The sequence below is a fragment of the Oncorhynchus mykiss genome, chromosome 1 (genome assembly GCF_013265735.2).
Source record: "Oncorhynchus mykiss isolate Arlee chromosome 1, USDA_OmykA_1.1, whole genome shotgun sequence".
In the NCBI taxonomy this organism is placed as follows: Eukaryota; Metazoa; Chordata; class Actinopteri; order Salmoniformes; family Salmonidae; genus Oncorhynchus; species Oncorhynchus mykiss.
Window position 1 is genome coordinate 31,229,882 of NC_048565.1, and position 18,337 is coordinate 31,248,218.

At 43.2% G+C, this 18,337-nt stretch overlaps 1 protein-coding gene across 5 annotated transcripts in view; it reads left to right on the forward strand.

The window, feature by feature from the left end:
• LOC110520933 (talin-2) overlaps positions 1–18,337 on the forward strand; it is a 154,908-nt gene that overhangs the window by 92,311 nt on the left and 44,260 nt on the right. For all 5 annotated transcript variants that reach the window (XM_036975461.1, XM_036975472.1, XM_021598375.2 and 2 more), the window contains 16 exons: positions 2,480–2,607; positions 2,873–2,936; positions 3,076–3,180; positions 4,463–4,618; positions 5,442–5,543; positions 5,642–5,718; positions 6,923–7,109; positions 8,882–8,995; positions 9,479–9,587; positions 10,248–10,456; positions 10,739–10,837; positions 11,157–11,324; positions 14,146–14,440; positions 15,750–15,916; positions 16,577–16,705; positions 17,947–18,060. In XM_036975461.1, coding sequence (XP_036831356.1) covers positions 2,480–2,607; positions 2,873–2,936; positions 3,076–3,180; positions 4,463–4,618; positions 5,442–5,543; positions 5,642–5,718; positions 6,923–7,109; positions 8,882–8,995; positions 9,479–9,587; positions 10,248–10,456; positions 10,739–10,837; positions 11,157–11,324; positions 14,146–14,440; positions 15,750–15,916; positions 16,577–16,705; positions 17,947–18,060 — 2,223 coding nt within the window. The remainder of the gene's footprint in view (positions 1–2,479; positions 2,608–2,872; positions 2,937–3,075; positions 3,181–4,462; positions 4,619–5,441; positions 5,544–5,641; positions 5,719–6,922; positions 7,110–8,881; positions 8,996–9,478; positions 9,588–10,247; positions 10,457–10,738; positions 10,838–11,156; positions 11,325–14,145; positions 14,441–15,749; positions 15,917–16,576; positions 16,706–17,946; positions 18,061–18,337) is intronic.

An 18,337-nucleotide genomic window follows, 5' to 3' on the forward strand; every position in this document is an offset into this window, starting at 1 on the left:
TGTGCCCTTCAGAGGGTGAATGGGCAAGACAAAATATTTAAGTGACTTTGAACGGGGTATGGTAGTAGATGCCAGGCGCACGGTTTGTGTCAAGAACTGTAGAGTCCACGCTCTTTGAGGCCACTAAGCCCATGAAACTGGTCCGCAAGATTGTTAATATTATGCTAAGCAAATTCCATGTCATCAGATAAGACCTTGTGTACCTCTGATGTTCTATCATAGCCTCTCTTTCACACAGGTACATGTTCGTTTTCTTTTTTGTCAGTGTCATTCAGTAAAACAATAATGCATCCCTTGCTGCTGCTCAAATGGGCTTCTTCCCTTCTCTCACTTCCTTGGCTGCTCTCTCAAGAATTTCAAGGGGAGCTAAACCCCAGCTTGTTTCACGTTTGTATTCACAGCGCATGATGATGTATGCTCTGTCAATAAAAATGTATGACACATTGCCAAAAAATACTATTATGCAACAAAATGTAATCATCATTTGTATGGGGTATGGTGGCCATTGGCTCAATGCTAGAGGACAGATGGCTCCACCCATATGGATCACGAGAGAGCGAGCCACGGAGAGAGAGCGAGCCACGGAGAGAGAGCGAGCCACGGAGAGAGAGCGAGCCACGGAGAGAGAGCGAGCCACGGAGAGAGAGCGAGCCACGGAGAGAGAGCGAGCCACGGAGAGCCAGCAAGAGAGAGAGCCAGCGAGCGCCACCGAGGGAGAGGGAGTCACCGAGGGAGAGGGAGCCAGTGAGGGAGAGGGAGCCAGTGAGGGAGAGGGAGCCAGTGAGGGAGAGGGAGCCAGTGAGGGAGAGGGAGCCAGTGAGAGAGAGAGAGAGAGAGAGAGAGCAAGAGCCAGGGAGAGAGAGAGCAGAATTAGGCCGATACACGCTAATGATCAAAATCCAGAAAAGAGACGTTAAATTCTACACCACCTAAAAGGATTCCCAAACCTTCCATAACAAAGCCATCACCTACAGAGAAGAGTACCCTACGCAAGATGGTCCTGAGGCTCTGTTCACAAACACAAACAGACCCAACAGAGCCCCAGGACAGCAACATAATTGGACTCAACCAAAACATAAGAAAACAAAAAGATGCTTCTAGAATGCTACTTGACACATTGGAAAGGATTAACAAAAAAACTAAGAACTGGAATGCTATTTGGCTCTAGTACACAGTGGCAGAATACCTGACCACTGTGAGTGACCCAAACGTAAGGAAAGCTTTGACTATGTACATACTGTGAGCAGAGCCTTGCTATTGAGAAAAATGAGGTGGAAACTGATCTGCACTTCCTAACCTCCTGCCAAATGTATGACCATTTTAGAGAGACATATTTCCCACAGATTACACAGATCCAGAAAGAATTAGAAAACAAACCCAATTTTGATAAACTCCCATATCTACGTTCCATCACAGCAGAAAGATTTGTGACCTGTTGGCACGAGAACAGGTCAACCAGTGAAGAACAAACACCATTGTAAATACAACCCAAACCTGTTTAACTATTTGCATATCGTTACAACACTGTATATAGACATAATATGACATTTGAGATGTCTTTATTATTTTGGAACCTTTGTGATTGTAATGTTTACTGTTCATTTTTATTGTTTATTTCACTTTTGTTTATGATCTACGTCACTTGCTTTGGAAATGTTAACATATGTTTCCCATGCCAATAAAGCCCTTAAATTGAATTGAGAGCGAGTGAGTGAGAGCGCCCCCCCCCCCCCCCCACACACACACACACACAGAAAGACATAACTGACAGGCCCCATGAGGGAACACAGGCCACATGCTAATGCTTTGATGGACAAGACATTTAAATATAACAGATACCTTAGATTATTGGTGCAAAATGGAACTGTATATTCCAACTGAAGCCTTGATGGAAGTGTATCGAAATAGTCATTCCTGTTGTGGCCAGACAGGGGACAGGTTGCTACATGGTTGCTATCAAGCATTAGTGAGGCCTGGCAATAAGTATTAGTGCAGGCCTAAATAAAGTCCAAATGATGTCCTATTTATTGTTTTGTATATCATTTGTTCATATTGTAATAATTAAAAACCACTCAGTGAAAGTTGCTCTTTCATTTTCAAAGCAGTTTATTAATGACACATTGTAGATCCCTCTGCAATGTTGATGCAATATTCTGAGAAATGTGCATGTTTATTGACGTCTTTGTTTCTGTTAATGTCACCACTGACTATAATGATCAATGGTTGAGGCTGTTCCATTTCATATGTTAGCAAATGCCTTGGATTGCTACAAACTAATCTTGTTTGGCTCCTCTGAGTCCATTCATCTAAGTAAAGTGTTTATGTTGTATCCCTGCTGATGGTTTACATTTTTTTCACCTAGCAGGCACTCTTCTCTGAAGCAACTTTCAAGACAGAAAAAGCTGCATTACTCTCGAGCTTGAACTCAGTGTAAAGTACACACTTTCTTTTCTCTCTTCTGTCTCCTTCTCTCCTCTAGGCCAGAGATGACATACTGAACGGCTCCCATCCTGTTTCGTTTGATAAAGCCTGTGAGTTTGCTGGAATTCAGGCTCAGATCCAGTTTGGACCCCATGTCGAACACAAACACAAGCCTGGATTCCTAGAGTAAGTCCTCTTATCAGATATCATTAACAACACTACTACTACTGTACTTTCCAACACTACTATTCTTTTAGACACTCTGTCTCAATCCTCCCATCCTGTTTAGATGCAATCCTTCTCTTTGGGAAACCCATTTGAGTGCATGCAATAATGTTAACACTTGAAAAATGTAGGTGCTGAGGTAAGAATGACCTGAAGTGTGAAAGCATGTTTTGGAAAGGGAAATGCCTCATGAGTGTACATTTGTAAAATGTGATTTATCTCATAGCCTGAAGGAGTTTCTACCCAAAGAGTACATCAAGCAGAGAGGGTCGGAGAAGAAAATATTTGTGGTATGTTCAGTATGTTGTAAAGCGTATGGATTTATATGTTATCAAAGGGAAATAAAAAGAGCTGTGAATTAAAATCATTTGAACATTTTAAGTCTCTGAAAAGTTCATATTGCTGCACCTATTTCCCTCTGACCCGCAGGATCACAAAACCTGCGGAGAAATGACGGAGATTGAGTCTAAAGTGAAGTATGCGAAACTAGCAAGGTCCCTTCCGACATATGGGGTCTCCTTCTTCCTGGTGAAGGTAAGACATAAGAAGAGAGGATTGTGTTCTCCAACAGGAAGTCAACTGAAGGATTTACAATGTAAATACAGCTGACTGCAAGGTAAAGATTAGTCTTGAGAGCTGTGTGTATGTGAGTGAAAGAGAGTGGGTGAGAGAGAGAGAGATGTGGAGAGGGAGTTGGGAGTTTTAAGAGCATGATAAATAATTCATTTTAGCAGCACTCTCTCACACAGCAACCACAGCCAAAAACATAGATATACTGTAGGTAATGCACAATTTGGAAGTTTATTGCAACCTTTTATTTGTTATGTGTCACTCTTAAACGAGCTCAGTGCTTCCAGAACAAGCTTTTCATAACTGTAAGGCACCTAAATATGATATTGAAGCAATTCAGCCTGTCTGTGATGGTGGGACTACAGCCAATAAAACCTCTCTGACAGTTCACCTGTGCTGACCAGTCCCAGACCAGAAGATGTTTCAAAACCTCACCCACCTGCTATGTCTGAAATAAAAGGTTACAGATTTAAGATAATTTCTCTAAAATGTCAAACCAATTAAGAGTTCAAAATCTGACTTCCTGAGTTGTATACACTGTGAACAACTTCTTGAGAAAGCAAAGACGAACAATTGGAATAGTTCTCTAAACATAGCTACCATGATAATCAACATAATGTTATCTGACCTTGGATGAATAACAATGAGTCTGTACAAGTTGCTCTAAAGCGGTTCCCTTGTTCCTGTCAAGGAGCTATGCTTTTAGAACCTGACAATAAAAGTATTTGCCTGGAGACGTGAAAAGGTATTTTTCAACTCCCCCGTCTCCCTAACCGTTAATTGTGCGTAGTGTTCAGCATTGCTGGAGTGGAGCCAACAGTCGGCTTATGCTCTGAAGTGAGGCATAATGGATGGTGTGTGGGTAGAGAGGAGGAGGGCACTAGAGCCAGGCAGAGTGCTGCTGCTGGTGGAAGCGCCATCCTGACGAACTGACAGCCAGGCTGAGGCTCCCCTAGCAACAAAGGCCTGGGGAAGGAGGGACTGGGGATGGCCTGTTCAGCAAAACAGCAGGGAGCCCCGGTTAAACAAGCCTGAACTCTGCAAGGTCACTCCCCATCAACCCTCCTCCTCCACTAGGGCTCCTGACTCAGGACAGACAAACAGAACAGAGCATGTGTGCTATCTATGGCACGCAGTGCTGCTCTGCTGCGGTTTTAATTTCTCTGAATAAAGAGATGCCCCCAGTGAGTCATCTGTGTAGGTGTTTAACACCTATGGAAATATTGTCTTATGTCTTGTCTGTTAGGAAAAGATGAAAAGCAAGAATAAGCTGGTCCCTCGGTTACTGGGGATAACCAAGGAGTCGGTGATGCGGGTAGAAGAGAAGACTAAAGACGTGGTTCAGGAGTGGCCCCTAACCACGGTGAAGAGATGGGCTGCTTCTCCCAAGAGCTTCACCCTGGTATGAACTGCCCTCCGTCTACTCCAATCCCACATTCACAGGAACACATTCCACTTTCTTGACCTCTCTTCTGTCCCTCCCATCTCCATATAGCAACAGAAATAACTGCTAAATAGTATGTGTTGTTGTTACTACCTCTAATCCACAGTGTTATTGTGCTTTCTTGTTAATAAGCAGTTCTTGTATATATTAGACTGTATATATACAAGTGATTTTACTGGAAGAATGTGAAGCACTTGGATGTTTTATTCATTTGAGTGCTTTTTCAATTTAGTATTTTGTTTGTTGTCAACATTGCTGTTTTTTGTTTCGTCTCGCTTTATTAAGCCAGACCTCACTCAACTGAATAACCCATTTAAAGATTAATAAGAAGTGCAACATACTCAAAGGTGCTTTTGCCAACATTGATTTGAATGATATATTACTTTTCTGTCTCACATAGGCAGCCTTTGAAGTGTGTGATATTGAAAATGTGTATTTCTCATATTTAATCGGCTCTTTGAGGACTGCAATTCGTAGTGGAAGGGAGTCAAAGTTTGTCTGTGTTGCCAACATACCTTTAATCCATTCTAAGCTTCTTTCTCACTACTCCCACATCTTTCTGTGCTTGTGTGGATGGAAATAAACTTTGAACTTAGAGCACAGCATGGCAAAGAGCTGTGGCATGTGAAAGTAGAAGGCCCTGGTTCAACCTTGACCTCTGAGAAAGCTGCTGTACTCTCCATACGACATACACACACTTCTCCATTTCCTAGAGGTATCACCAGGTGGACCTGTGCTATAACTTCAGTATCTCTCCTGACTAACTGCTTGTATGCTGCAGGACTTTGGGGAGTACCAGGAGAGTTACTACTCTGTTCAGACCACAGAGGGGGAACAGATCTCTCAGCTAATTGCAGGATACATCGACATCATCCTCAAAAAGGTAAGTCAAGACAAACCAGAGATGACCAAACCAGAAATGACACTTCCCAAGTACTTTATTTTCTTTAATATGACACCTTTTGATATTCCCTTCCACAGAAGCAGAGTAAGGATCGTTTTGGCTTGGAGGGAGATGAGGAGTCCACCATGCTGGAGGAGTCAGTCTCTCCAAAGAAGTAAGAAAGGTTCATAATGCACATGGTCTTAATAAGGTGCAGTCCTATTCACGTTGTGAATGCTGACCAGCCATATTCAGAGACTACAGGCTAGTTCCTCATTCCTCATGTGAATGTAAACCTTAGTTTAATTGTGGCATATAATCACATTTCTGCCTGCCATGCATTACACCCCTGAGAAAAAGAAACACAAAAGGAGTTAAACTGAATTTACCTATAACATACTGTATAGTATATGTGAGATTAACGTGTTCTCTGAAACACTATCCTAGAATTCCCTCTGTCCCCCTCCTTCAGGAATGTAGTAACTCTCCTGGTACTCACGAGTGGCACAACGGTCTAAGGCACTGCATCTCAGTGCTAGAGGTGTCACTACAGACCCTGGTTCGATCCCGGGCTGTATCACAACCAGCCGTGATTGGGAGTCCCTTAGGGCGGCGCACAATTGGCCCAGTGTCATCCGGGTTAGGGTTTGGCCAGGGTAGGCCGTCATTGTAAAATATGAATTTGTTCTTAACTGACTTGCCTAGTTAAATAAGAAATATTAGCTTTTCATTATTCCTAACCTCCATAAGAAAAAGACCCCAGAGCAAGACGGTTATATTATTCTGCAAAAAAAAAAAAAATAATAATCAGGAAGATATCGTGTTCTTGGAAGCATTTGTATTTTATATTTTTTGATCCCGGTTGCCTAGTTTTCCTCCTGGCCTGCAGCCAGACTCCTAAAGACTCCATAATACAGATGGACTCTTGTCCTGTTACGCCGAATCCAGACACCGGTTGTTATTGGAAACCTGTTTGTCTCATAGCGGATCCTGCTGTGATAGACACTGGGCATCATATCACTCCCTGCTGTTTAGGTGCGAATGGACTCATGTTTTTGTTCTCAGCACAGAACATAATCGCTGCCTCTCAAAATAAGCAGTAATTAACCAATAGTGAGTGTGGCATCTGTTTACAAGGGCAGGAAAACAGCGCTTTTCATGTCTTTCAGTGCCTATCGTCGCTAACTCACTATAAAGGTTTTGGTACTACTGTCCCATTGTTAGGGAGAAAATACTGAGCATCGACTTCAACCTTGTCAGAGGTTGTCCTGTAAAGGTCTGAATCTCTCTCTCTCTCTTTCCATCGCTCTTTCCATATCTCTCTCTCTCTCTCTCTCTGTTTTTCTCTTTCTCTCTCTATCCCTCCTTCCCTCATCCAGGTCCACCATCCTACAGCAGCAGTTCAACAGGGTGGGTCGTGTGGAGCATGGTTCGGTAGCACTGCCAGGTATCATCCGCTCTGGGTCCATCGGCTGCCCTGACAACACCTTCAACATGGGCACCATGCCCTCTGCCCAGCAGCAGATCACCACAGGGCAGATGCACAGAGGACACATGCCCCCACTGGTGAGCATGCCCCTGGCACCCATGCCAATGACACACAGTAGGAGCAGTGATGTGCAGAGAACCTTGCTTACACCATCACTAACTATGATCTTTGTTTGTGTATAAAAATCTGTACTTTCTGTGTGTACAGTTGAAGTCGGAAGTTTACATGCGCTTAGATTGAAGTCATTAACTTGTTTTTCAACCACTCCACACATTTCTTGTTAAAAACTATAGTTTTGGCAAGTAGATTAGGACTTTTACTTTGTGTATGACACAAGTAGTTTTTTCGACAATTGTTTACAGACAGATTATTTCACTTATAATTCCCTGTATCACAATTCCAGAGGGTCAGAAGTGTACATACACTAAGTTGACTGTGCCTTTAAACAGCTTGGAAAATTCCAGAAAATGATGTCATGGTTTTAGAAGCTTCTGATAGGCTAATTGACATCATTTGAGTCAATTGGAGGTGTACCTGTGGATGTATTTCAAGGCCTACCTTCAAACTCACTGCCTCTTTGCTTGACATCATGGGAAAATCAAAAGAAATCAGCCAAGACCTCAGAAAAAAATGTGTAGACCTCCACAAGTCTGGTTCATCCTTGGGAGCAATTTCCAAATGCCTGAAGGTACCACATTCATCTGTACAAACATTAGTACAAAAGTATAAACACCATGGGACCACGCAGCCATCATACCACACAGGAAGGAGACGCGTTCTGTCTCCTAGAGATTAACATACTTTGGTGCGAAAAGTGCAAATGAATCCCAGAACAACAGCAAAGGACCTTGTGAAGATGCTGGAGGAAACGGGTACAAAAGTATCTATATCCACAATAAAACGAGTCCTATATCGACATAATCTGAAAGGCCGCTCAGCAAGGAAGAAGCCTCTGCTCCAAAACCGCCATAGAAAAGCCAGACTACGGTTTGCAACTGCACATGGGGACAAAGATCATACTTTTTGGAGAAATGTCCTCTGGTCCGATGAAACAAAAATATAACTGTTTGGCCAAAATGACCATTATTATATTTAGAGGAAAAAGGGGGAGACTTGCAAGCCGAAGAACACCATCCCAACCATGAAGCACGGGGGTGGCAGCATCATGTTGTGGGGGTGCTTTGCTGCAGGAGGTACTGGTGCACTTCACAAAATAGATGGTATCATGAGGAAGGAAAATTATGTGGATATATTGAAGCAACATCAAGACATCAGTCAGGAAGTTAAAGCTTGGTCACAAATGAGTCTTCCAAATGGACAATGACACCAAGCATACTTCCAAAGTTGTGGAAAAATGGCTTAAGGACAACAAAGTCAAGGTATTGGAGTGGCCATCACAAAGCCCTGACCTCAATCCTATAGAACATTTGTGGGCAGAACTGAAAAAGTGTGTGCGTGTAAGGAGGCCTACAAACCTGACTCAGTTACATCAGCTCTGTCAGGAGGAAGGGGCCAAATTTCACCCAACTTATTGTAGGAAGCTTGTGGAAGGCTACCCAAAACGTTTGACCCAAGTTAAACAATTTAAAGTGAATACTACCAAATACTAATTGAGTGTATGTAAACTTCTGACCCGCTGGGAATGTGATGAAATAAATTAAAGCTTAAATAAATCTTTCTCTCCACTATTATTCTGACATTTCACATTCTTAAAATAGTGGTGACCCTAACTGACCTAAAACAGGGAATATTTACTAGGATTAAATGTCAGGAATTGTGAAAAACGGAGTTTAAATGTATTTGGTTAAGGTGTATGTACATTTCAGACTTCAACTGTATGTATTGTCAGAACTTGGCCCAGCAGGCCCTGATGGGGACCATTAACACCAGTATGCAGGCGGTGCAGCAGGCCCAGGCTGATCTGGGGGAGGTAGATAACCTGCCACCACTGGGCCAGGACATGGTGAGTTCCCACCTCCCATTTACTAGACTAATCCCCCTTTATACAGAACAGACACTAAATCTTACCATTCAAAACTTTTCCAATACTCAGAATCTTTTGGTCCATGCATTCTGGTCAGTGAAGATTAATTTGTTATTTTAGTGTGTTTTTGGAAAATATATTAAATTATTAATCCCATTGAATGTATTTATTTTTTAAAAGATGCAATTTTGGCGTTTTCCCTCTGTATTGATTTGTTAAGTGTAGAGATACTCAGTTTTTTTTTAAAGTCCATTTGAACTCCCATGTTCCACGTGTAATTAGGTGGTGGAAATTGACTGTAAATATGGAAGATGTACTTTAAAGCTCGAGACTGGTGCTTCAAAAGCTGTAAGAGTTGTGAAGAAGCCCTGGTCCTTTAATCACTGATAGTAAAGTTTATCTTGATTGAAAATCTCCTACTGTGATGAAAGCCAATACCCATCTTTCTCCCTCTCCTGAAAGGCATCCAGAGTTTGGGTTCAGAACAAAGTGGATGAGTCCAAACATGAAATCCACTCTCAAGTAGATGCCATAACCGCCGGAACGGCGTCTGTGGTCAATCTTACAGCAGGTGAGTGCAAGAGGTTACCTAGTGACATTTTGAGTTGTCTGTTATTTTTGCACTGGAATCCTTTTCTGACAAAAGGCCTCTAGTCCTCTAGCTTGAGAGTGAAAAAAGAATAGGCGCTCATCTTCAAGGGCAAAACCCATAGGGATAGAATCAATACACACATTTTCCTAGCCAATGTGGAACGCCCAGAGAGGAGGGGCTCTGAGTTCCCTTTACATAATGGAGCATTTACCATTTGCCATAATACATTTTTCCATTGATGGAATAAATAGTTAGCGTGTTGTCTTGAATCTGAACTGGCTGGCAGCCTCTCCCTGCCTCCTGGCTGGAGCTGTGCCATGCTGCTCCACACTGCTCCCTGCCAGCCGTTCGATAAGTTTTCATCTTTCCCAGCCATCTGTTGGATGGCACTGAGGCTCCCTGTTATCATCCAGTAGAACCTTTTACCTCTCCACAAATAACTATCACTTCTCTCTTTCTCTGTACTTATCTCCGCTGTACCATAGCCAATGTGTTTTCATTATGATAGTGACACGGATGTGTGTATTATAACACCACCCAGGTTGCTGATTGTGGTTTGGGCTGAGAGAGAAGAGACTGTGTCAGAGGTAGAGCAGAAGGCACTGGAAAGGGTTAACAAGGACTTTCTCTCTTCCCTAGGTGACCCCACAGACACAGACTACACAGCGGTGGGTTGTGCTATCACCACCATCTCCTCCAACCTGACAGAGATGTCTAGGGGGGTGAAGCTGCTGGCAGCGCTGGTGGAGGACCAGGTGGGCAGCGGGCAGAACCTGATGGGAGCTGCCAGGACCCTGACAGGGGCCGTCTCTGACCTGCTCAGGTCTGTGGAGCCAGCGGCTGGAGAGGTACAGACACAACGCAGCACTGTTCAACCCATCACATCTGTTCTATTCTCATATATTGATGTGTACTGCCTTTTTAACAAATCCACTAGTCTGTTTCTATAGTATGTTTTCTAAAACAGTTGAAGGACACAATAATTATGTGTCCTGTAGATATTATCACTGGGAGCTGTTTTGATTTGTGATGTGAACTGTGTCTGAGAGCAGCCAAGTGCTGTGATTGGTCTGTGGTGCCGCGGTGGGGTCAGTGTTGTGAACGTGGTGATGTCATCCTCTCCCATTCAGCCCAGACAGACGGTGCTGACTGCAGCAGGAAGTATAGGCCAGGCCAGCGGGGACCTGCTGCGTCACATGGGGGAGGGCGAGACTGACGAGAGGTTTCAGGTTGGACTGCACTTTACTCTGTTTCTATAGCTCCGCTGCCAAACAGGAAAACACGCATGTTCCCAGTTCCTGTTTAAAGCTGCACACACACTTATGTAACGGTATCAGGCTTTGTTTTCTTTAGCTATTGTAATTGAGTGGACAGCAAATCCCTCACTAGAGAATGTCTGTATTTCTACTGTTTCTGCACACTGACTATGCAGCTATATAGCTACCAGAGTTGAGACCACATAATGGAAATGTCCTTATTCAGTCCGTCCAGTCACGTTTTCTTAGCTCTGCTGTGGCTCAGTGAGTGACGGTGATGAATGTCTTTCAGGACATTCTGATGAGCCTGGCCAAAGCAGTGGCCAACGCAGCTGCCATGATGGTTCTCAAGGCCAAGAACGTGGCCCAGGTGGCAGAGGACACGGTGCTACAGAACCGAGTGATTGCAGCTGCTACTCGGTGTGCCCTGTCCACTTCACAGTTGGTGGCCTGCACCAAGGTACTGCTCCAACTGACGCCCACACCCCTGTTCCCTGTCTCCTGTAGCCATGGAGGACAGCTCAGGACAAGGAATGGTGATAGGAAAAGAGCTGGCTTACTGAACTGAAATGGCTGTTTGTTCTATTTCTTGATTTCCGGCACAGACTATACCCTTTTCTAAATTAGTTATGTCAAGAATAGGATTATCAGTCTTGTACACACAAGCATTTCGCTACACTCGCATTAACATCTGCTAACCATGTGTATATGACAAATACATTTCATTTGATGTGTCCCGAGGCCAGTGGTCAAAGCATTCCTAATTGCTCGCCAAACACCAAACATTTCTTTAAGAAACCCACGATAAAGCCTTGCATTCCTATTTCGTCTCGCGCTGTTGGTGGTAGGTGCACCAAATTCAGCTACCGGGTAGGCGAAGTGTTTTGAACCATTTCATGTGTCTGAAGTTAATGAATTCTGCCTTCCTCGTGGGCCCTGAGAGCATATCAAGTGCATCTATATGTCTACCACTGGCCAAGCTTCCTCAAGCTCACAGAAAAGTTGACAGCGACATTTCTAAACTTTTTCAACCATGGCTAGAGAGAAACGCTGCTGTTTCAATTAGTTAATGTTTAAGTTGTGCATCGTGTATCGATAGGCTTACGTTTTTATTAGCAGCTTTATTAGCAGCTTGGGTCTTTCTTTTTTTAAATTGAGTAATATCAGTTTCAGCTGAGGGAGGGAGAGCAGAGTGATGTTGAGAGGCGGACCCTCTGCTACTCTCTCCCTCTGCTGAGAGTCACCATCAGATGCATTGCAGGAACAAGCCCAGTTAAGTAAAAATAAAAAAGCAACTCATTTAAATGTATGCTCACTCAGCTGTGCCTCACAATTAATACAACAACTGATCTATTATTGGTGTGATCAAATACGTTTTGAAATATCATTTTTAAATGGTCTATGAAGAACAGCAATGCAATGGCAGGGCAATTCAACCATAGCCAATATGTAATAATGATAATGTATTGAGTGTATAGCATACTGCACAAACCTCATTGCTAAAGAACTGTTTTTAATAGGTTAATGTTGCATAGGCTTTTTATTTGATTTTATTATCTGAGTGATATACAGTGGGGCAAAAAAGTATTTAGTCAGCCACCAATTGTGCAAGTTCTCCCACTTAAAAAGATGAGGCCTGTAATTTTCATCATAGGTACACTTCAACTATGACAGACAAAATGAGGAAAGAAAATCCAGAAAATCACATTGTAGGATTTTTTATGAATTTATTTGCAAATTATGGTGGAAAATAAGTATTTAGTCACCTACAAACAAGCAAGATTTCTGGCTCTCACAGACCTGTAACTTCGTCTTTAAGAGGCTCCTCTGACCTCCACTCGTTACCTGTATTAATGGCACCTTTTTGAACTTGTTATCAGTATAAAAGACCTGTCCACAACCTCAAACAGTCACACTCCAAACTCCACTATGGCCAAGACCAAAGACCTGTCAAAAGACACCAGAAACAAAATTGTAGACTTGCACCAGGCTGGGAAGACTGACTCTGCAATAGGTAAGCAGCTTGGTTTGAAGAAATCAACTGTGGGAGCAATTATTAGGAAATGGAAGACATACAAGACTACTGATAATCTCCCTCGATCTGGGGCTCCACGCAAGATCTCACCCCGTGGGGTCAAAATGATCACAAGAACGGTGAGCAAAAATCCCGGAACCACACGGGGGGACCTAGTGAATGACCTGCAGAGAGCTGGGACCAAAGTAACGAAGCCTACCATCAGTAACACACTACGCCGCCAGGGACTCAAATCCTGCAGTGGCAGACGTGTCCCCCTGCTTAAGCCAGTACATGTCCAGGCCCGTCTGAAGTTTGCTAGAGAGGATTTGGATGATCTAGAAGAAGATTGGGAGAATGTCATATGGTCAGATGAAACCAAAATATAACTTTTTGGTAAAAACTCAACTCGTCGTGTTTGGAGGACAAAGAATGCTGAGTTGCATCCAAAGAACACCATGCCTACTGTGAAGCATGGGGGTGGAAACATCATGCTTTGGGGCTGTTTTTCTACAAAGGAACCAGGACGACTGATCCGTGTAAAGGAAAGAATGAATGGGGCCATGTATCGTGAGATTTTGAGTGAAAACCTCCTTCCATCAGCAAGGGCATTGAAGATGAAACGAGGCTGGGTCTTTCAGCATGACAATGATCCCAAACACACCGCCCGGGCAATGAAGGAGTGGCTTCATAAGAAGCATTTCAAGGTCCTGGAGTGGCCTAGCCAGTCTCCAGATCTCAACCCCATAGAAAATCTTTGGAGGGATTTGAAAGTCCGTGTTGCCCAGCAACAGCCCCAAAACATCACTGCTCTAGAGGAGATCTGCATAGAGGAATGGGCCAAAATACCAGCAACAGTGTGTGAAAACCTTGTGAAGACTTACAGAAAACGTTTGACCTCTGTCATTGCCAACAAAGGGTATATAACAAAGTATTGAGAAACTTTTGTTATTGACCAAATACTTATTTTCCACCATCAAATTAATTATTTTAAAATCCTACAATGTGATTTTCTGGATTTTTTTTCTCATTTTGTCTGTCATAGTTGAAGTGTAGGCCTCTCTCAACTTTTTAAGTAGGAGAACTTGCACAATTGGTGGCTGACTAAATACTTTTTTGCCCTACTGTATCTTGGTTTGCATTTTGTCTCAGAAATGGATCTTGACTCAAAAAAGGTTGTTGACCACAGCCCTAGGCCTAGCATCTTTAAATTTGTTGTGTTTTGAGAGTGGCCACTAGAGATTGACTGTGGACTTTGTTTGTCCAGGTGGTGAGCCCCACCATCAGTTCCCCGGTGTGCCAGGAGCAGCTGGTTGAGGCAGGGAAGCTGGTGGATCGCTCGGTGGAGAACTGTGTCGAGGCCTGTCTGGCGGCCACAGACGAAGGTGAGCTGCTGAAGCAGGTGGGTGCCGCGGCCAACACAGTGAGCCAGGCACTCAGTGACCTGCTGCAGCACGTACGCCACTATGCCAGCTGTGGTGAGCCCATCGGACGTTACGACCAGGCCACAGACACCATCATGACCGTCACTGAGAGCATCTTCACCTCCATGGGTGACGCAGGTGAGCTCTGGGAGAGGAGGGGAGGGGCGGGTAGGGTTGATAAGGTGGAGAGACTGGTGTAGTGCGGAGGGAAGGGAAGTGGTTGATAACAATTTTGGTGGTTATGGTGAGAGAACTTTTCACTCTTTTGATTAATCTTGCAAGTATTTTCACATTCCTGGTCAGTTCTGGCTTCAAGCAGTTTGAGTTTAAAAACTTTAGCTAGCTATTATCCAAGGACTTAGTAAGTAAGAATTATCACTGAAGTAGGTACCAGTATCTAGCCTGTGTTTCTTGTCTTTTTTTCTCAAGACACTCACTGAGGTTGTTCCCCTGTATTTTGACTGAGTGGGACCAAAGATGTTGTCAGGTTATGGTTTATATTAACTGACCTTCAAAACTCTGCTGTTGAAATATTTTCAAAGCCTGAAGTATTTGTTATGGTTCGCCGATGAGTCTAAAGAATTCCTAACCCCAGCCAATCCTCAAGGGGTTGTAGAAAACATGTCATTGAAAACCACTACAGAGCTTCAAATCTGGTCTCAATCACTGTTCAATGGGGCTTTGAAACTTAAAAGAAAACATATGACCTGAACATTTTTGGAGGGCTAAAGGGATACTTTGAGATTTTAGCAATGAGGCCCTTTATCTACTTCACCAGTCAGATGAACTTGTGCATATCATTTGTATGTTTCTGTGTCCATTATGATGGAAGTTAGAGGTCGTTTCGTAAGCCAGTGCTACCTAGCGTTAGCGCAATGACTGGAAGTCTATGGGTATCTGCTGGGGAAGTAGATAAAGGGCATCATTGCCAAAGTCCCGAAGTATCCCTTTAACATGCTAACTTTCAGAAATGATTGTAAAAAGAAACTGCAGTAATTCAGCCAAGTATTCTAAAAAGTCCCATTTCACTGACCATTTTGTCTGTAAATACTGCGGGATGTAACGTAGCCTAGATGTCATGTGTTTTATAGTCTTCTCTCTAGTTATTTCTAGCTGTAGGCAAGGGTTTTATAGGCTGACTGGGGAAATATGGTAGCTTCTAAACAGCACTATAGCAGCTTTCTAGTTCTTTTCTGTGCATTTTTGTGAAGGAATAAAGAAATATATATTTTTATAACCAGAGTGGAGAATGCCAAAGGGAAACTACTGTGAGTACGATACCAGAAAGTGAAAAGGAAGCCGTGTAGTGTATTGTGTGAGGCCCAATGAGGGATCAGCATTCAGAGAATAATCTAGGCCATGTTTCTGTGGTGATAGCACAGTGGGGAGGTATTGATGTCTCTCTCTTTTCTCTCTGATCGCTCTCTTTCTCTGTGACCGTGTGTAGGGGAGATGGTGCGTCAGGCCAGGGTGCTGGCTCAGGCCACGTCGGACCTTGTCAATGCCATGAGGTCAGACGCTGAGGCTGAGGTTGACGTGGACAACTCTAAGAAGCTGCTAGCAGCAGCTAAACTCCTGGCTGATGCCACGGCCAGGATGGTAGAAGCTGCTAAGGTACTAAGACGGACGACCACTACACTGTACTTATTATAATCCTAGGAAGGATTAGTGTATGCCATTTAGTTTATGATATGTCATATTAGTGTATTATCATTAGTGTCATGTCTGCAACTAAAACTGGAACTCTACTGATATCATTTGTTGGAAATTAGATGTTCCTGCTGTAGTCTGAGCCGTTGCGTCTCTTTAGAGCTGAAATAATGAAAGGGCAGCACCAATGGTTCTTAATAAGCCCATGGCGCTGTAGACAAGTATAAATGAGCAGGATATTATCAATGTGAAAACGCCAGGCAAGTGAAACGTGTGACACATTCATCACGAATCCACTGCCGTTACAAAGAAGAAATGGGAATCTTGCTCTGACGGTTTCCTTGGAAACTGTCAGAAAACAGACAGAGCCTAATGCCTCTGCATTTAATATACAGTCACAGTGTTGGGGAAATGTGTAGAGTGCCACTGAGACTATGAGAGAGGTTTTTACATTCCCTTTGCCACTGCAGAACTACGATTGTATTTAGTGGTGTTTTTGCATGCAAGCAACTAAACACCACTAAATACAATCGTAGTTCTGCAGTGGCAATGGGAATATCAAACCCTCTCTCATGTCTGCCTGCGTGCTTGTGTGTATGTCTGTGTGTGCATGTCTGTGAACAGGGGGCTGCAGCGTACCCAGAAAATGAGGACCAGCAGCAGAGGCTGAGAGAGGCTGCAGAGGGGTTACGCGTTGCCACGAACGCTGCAGCTCAAAACGCCATCAAAAAGAAGCTGGTCAACAGGCTGGAGGTGGGTGGAGGGACAATGACAGCACATTGTAACCGTTGTGCTACCATTGAGACCCTCTCCTGCTGTAGTTTCGTAGCAATCAGCATTTGTCCTTCCTCACAAACCACAGAAGTCCATCCAATACCATGACACACCATTAAAGAGGAGACCGTGTCAGATAGAACTACCTAGATCTATGTGAAGATGGATGGATCTCCCCCCAAGCCTTGGGAAGTGCATAGCAAAAGGCTCAGATAATTTTGAATTAATTTTCACAAATGAGGCATATTTAGCATATTCTCTACATTATTTATTATCCTGCAACAGAAGATGTGAAGTCCATTAGTTGTGTGAATGAGTTAATCGTAGTGTAAAGATTTGGGTTTAGCCATTAGTATTTCAGTCCCTAATGACAAGACCCTCACTTCAGTCATTTGGAGCTTCCACTGCTCACTAACCCAAGGCTGTAATCAGTTTGTTATCATAGATGCACATCTCTCTCTGTCTCTGTAGCCTGTAATAGTTATGAGTTACACCCCAAACAGGATACAGAGATAATAAAAACTATTTAGAATGTAATGAGTTTAGATTAACTGAGAGTACACCTCCACCTGCCCATTCATATGGCTGACATCTCTCCTACTGATGCTCTTGGGAGCATAATAAATGTAGTGTGTATGTTTCACCAGCAAGAAAGGAATGCTCTCTCTCTCTTTCTCGCTCTCTCTCTCTCTGTCTCCACCACTCATCTCCATCCTCTCCTCTTGCGTTTTACGTTGTGCTGTCTGTTTGTTTTCCCCAGGACAAAGATAGCATTGTTGTTCAGGTTCTTGTTTCATCCTCCATCCTTCCGCCCACAAAACTTGGAATGTCTTTCCTCTTGCCACTTTCCATTTTGTTTACACTTCAAAGGAAGTCACCTCTGTGTGGATTAATGGAAGTAGAAAACATGTATTGTACAGTGCTTATGTATTTTATGAATTGTCAACATTGCATCTTGAGACAATGTGGTACTTGACCAAAAATACAGTAGTATGAAAGGTTCAATGACTTGGATTCTTTTGTCAGGTGGCAATGTCCACTGGGAAATTCTGAAATAACTCTTTAGCTTAGTTTGTGACCGCCCCTATTTAGTTTGATCTTTCTGAGGAGCTCAATCTGATACTGTATACAAGTAGTACACTATCCTCATCTATTTATCTGATGTAAGACATTTACCCACAATAAACCTCTGTCAATATATCTCTCTGTTTCTGGAACAGATTGCTGCTAAGCAGGCTGCGGCTGCTGCTACTCAGACCATCGCAGCTGCCCAGAACGCTGCTGCGTCCAATAAGAACACTGCCTCTCATCAACAACTAGTACACAGCTGCAAGGTACAGTAATATTGACCCACAGCAAACAAGATCACTCTTGGATCACTATGATGAAATGCCTACAGATGTAGGATCTTAATTTTACTTATATTGTCATAGCAAAATAATCCTGAAGCAACAGAATTTGAACCTTTAGTCCATAATGTGGCTTGATCGGTGGTTAGGCTATTAGCTATTAGGCTACATGAAAATTGCAATACTGTTAATATAATTGTGTGTTAGTATGGGTTTTCAATTAATGTATGTAAATCTCGAAGCTCTTCTGCATTTCATGCGT